The sequence below is a fragment of the Apis dorsata genome, unplaced genomic scaffold (assembly GCF_000469605.1).
Source record: "Apis dorsata unplaced genomic scaffold, Apis dorsata 1.3 scaffold_293, whole genome shotgun sequence".
Lineage (NCBI taxonomy): Eukaryota > Metazoa > Arthropoda > Insecta > Hymenoptera > Apidae > Apis > Apis dorsata.
The window spans coordinates 916,228-919,400 of record NW_006263568.1 but is presented as its reverse complement, the minus strand read 5'-3'; the positions used below and the strand labels follow the sequence as shown (position 1 = coordinate 919,400).

The 3,173-nt window shown below is 33.1% G+C and overlaps 1 protein-coding gene across 1 annotated transcript in view; it reads right to left on the bottom strand.

Moving 5' to 3' along the window:
- Positions 1–3,173, bottom strand: part of LOC102679831 (dynein heavy chain 7, axonemal-like) — a gene marked incomplete at its 3' end in the record, with an annotated part of 20,750 nt that overhangs the window by 13,108 nt on the left and 4,469 nt on the right. The window contains 9 exon segments of the mRNA XM_031511152.1: positions 34–323; positions 408–692; positions 774–1,031; positions 1,267–1,545; positions 1,639–1,754; positions 1,850–2,084; positions 2,258–2,462; positions 2,528–2,754; positions 3,005–3,158. Of these exon segments, the coding sequence (XP_031367012.1) occupies positions 34–323; positions 408–692; positions 774–1,031; positions 1,267–1,545; positions 1,639–1,754; positions 1,850–2,084; positions 2,258–2,462; positions 2,528–2,754; positions 3,005–3,158 (2,049 nt within the window).

The window sequence follows — 3,173 nt, the reverse complement described above, 5'->3', positions numbered from 1 at the left end:
TTAATAAATATATTATATATATATATATATAAAGTATAAATCCAGTTTTGCATTTATAACAAGTAAAGGGTTACCCTCTCTTCGCAAAGGGTTAATGCAGCAGCTAAAATCTTATACGCTGCTGTCTTTCCAGCGAATGGAAAACCGACAATCATAAATCCGTGACGAACGATCATCATTTCAAAAATTTGATGTATTTTCTCTAAAAACCATGGTGTACATTGCAAATTGGACGTTGTACAAGCGTCAAAGATACATGAATTCAAATCGGTATAATCTGCCGCTGGAAGTATCACACCAGGAAATAGATCGGATGTGATACCCTAAAATCGAATGAGAACGGGATTAAGAAAACGGTAAAGAAACAAATTTTGAATTAAATAATAAATTAATATATATATGTATACGTTGAATAATGGCAAGTCTTCGCTAAGAAACTTGGGTAAATTGACGTCTTTGATACTGCGCAATATTAAAATATTCTCATCCACATCCGGATATTTTATTTTTAAGTTACCAGCAGCTATCAGAACGGATTTCACCGCTCTCATTCCATAATCGTAATGATTTTGACTGGACAATTGTTCCGAGCACAACGTGTAAGCTGTTACGATTTTTACCGAAAGTGGTCGTGCCTCGTAAAATCCGTACGAGTATAACGTATTTTCGGCGATCAAAGCATAATCCGGCACCTGAAGAACGAAGGAAAATTAATTTCTTCTTGCTAAAAAAAGTTCCAATAAGAAGTTTTACGAACGATTATCTGTCTGTACCATCATTGCAACTGGTCGAAACAGCGCTTTCAAGTTATCAGGAAGCTCGGTTCTTCCAGCATAACCGGGATTCATCGTAATAAAAACAGCACAGGTGGGATCTAACGAGATCTCGGTACCTTCAAAAATTATCGAATCGTGTCCAGCATTAATGGCTCGTTGAATAGTTAAGATTTGCTGTGCCACCACTGACAATACTTCCAAATCGATCCGATTAAATTCGTCGAAACAAGACCATGCTCCGGTACTTGCCAATCCCTATAATACACAATGTATCATTCATGTTGTAATACACATATAATAAATATAATAATATCACAATTGTAAAATAAATTTGATAGAGATAAAATATATACATATTATATGGTTCATGTTATAATAATATGTATAGCAAGTGTAATAATATCAGAATTGTAAACTAAATTTGAAAGAGGCAAAATATGAAAGTATTGAGTGTAATATAATTGAAAGATAATAGCGTGAAATAATTTACCTTAAAAAATTTACCCAAAGCTATGTAATCCAAACCTTCGGAACAATTAAATACAACACACTGCTTGGCTACAGCCTTAGCTAAATCCTTAGTAGTCTCAGTCTTCCCAGTTCCGGCTGGACCTTCAGGCGCACCGCCAAGATGCAAGCTTAGAGCGCTGAATAAAGTACGATAGCATCTATCGGTTAACGGTGTTATGACCAACCTAGATGTGTTGCCCAGATACTCGTATGCGTATCTTAAAGACGTATTTATCATCGTTGACCATAAATTATCTTCCTAAAAAAAGACATAATAATAATATTTACAGTCGATCGTGAGATTGTTTGTATTTTATGTTATTTTTTATTTCTTATTTTTATATCTATTTACCATCCAATAGTATCTTAGTTGAGCCAACCACTGGAAATTCGTCGGTTGGGAAATTCGTTTTTCGTACAATCCAGATACAACATCTCGGCTATGGACGTCCATTGTAACCAATGCCTCTGTTACATTTTGTGAACAAGTTATATTACATTATATGACTATGATTTAAAAATTTTGCATTACTTTTTATACACGATATTTCATATATTATTACCCAATGTTACACGGTTCTGTTTTGTTAATTTACCACGTACTAATTTTACTATTTCATTCAATTCGTGTGTACAAACATCGATGTAATCTTTTACAGCTTGTAAAGATTTTGATAGGGCCGCTGTCACATCGGTTGTCCAGTAAAGTTTACTGATACAGAGAATAGTCTGACCAGGCCAATGTAAAGCCCATTGTGTTCTAACCTCTATTAAATACGCATCCTTTGCTCGAATTACCTGTTAAAAATATATTAATATATTTGCTATATATATATATATATATGTATGTTAAAAAAAATTTTATTTCTTTTCTGTGAGAAAATTGGTACATCATGAATATATTTCCCTTTTGGATTATTATCTTTAAATTTTCGATCGAATTATTATCGTTGCGACGATTCGTATCTTACCTGTGCTTTAACGCTTTTCTTCATAGCAAATTCAAGTTCAAGTAACCATTTTTCAACTTGGCCTCGAGCAGCCATTGTATCAATAGTGACCTCAAGAACAATTTCCTCTCCTTCAGAGGATCTCATAGCTGTTATTATGTAATCATATTCGGTAAACTTTACTTCTGCAATTCCTTCGAAGCATTTCTTTAGATGCGGTTGCACTCTGGCAATGAATAGAAGGATAAGAATTAAATTAATAATTTAATGCTTCTAATGTTAAAATTGTACCTGGTAGGATCTTTCGTTTCCGATAATATTTCCAAGAGTTCATCATTCGACAAGAAAAAGAATCGTGGGAAGTACAATCTTTTCTTTTCCAAATAGGCGGTAAGTCCTTTCTGTATTAAATCTAGCAAGTTTGTACATTTCTTAAATTTTTCCAGCATTTTATCGATTCCAACGACTGACATAACTCGAGGATCCTCCACTACAATTGACATAATTTCCCTCCAAATCTATATGAACAAGCAGTTAATCACAATTCTCTTTCTCTTTCTTTGTCTCATGTGAGAATTAAATTGCGCTTTCAAATAAAAGGATTCGCACGATAGTATTGAAAATAATATCGTCAATAGAGTTTTATAATAATATTTTCAATCCAATTCAAGTTAATAGAATTATAAATGATCAATACTTATATACGATATTATTGATAATATTATTGATCGTGTGCAAAGTAGAAATAAATATATATAAATTATGTACTTTGTCCACAGCACTAAAACGTCGACTTTCCTCTGGCATTTGCTTTTGAATATCGGGTGATGTATATATCGGTTCCAGATACATCCACGTTGATTGTACTATTAACCAATAATCCATGATGTTTTGTAACAATAATAGTTTGGCCTCCCATTCTCTAAATGACAAAGAA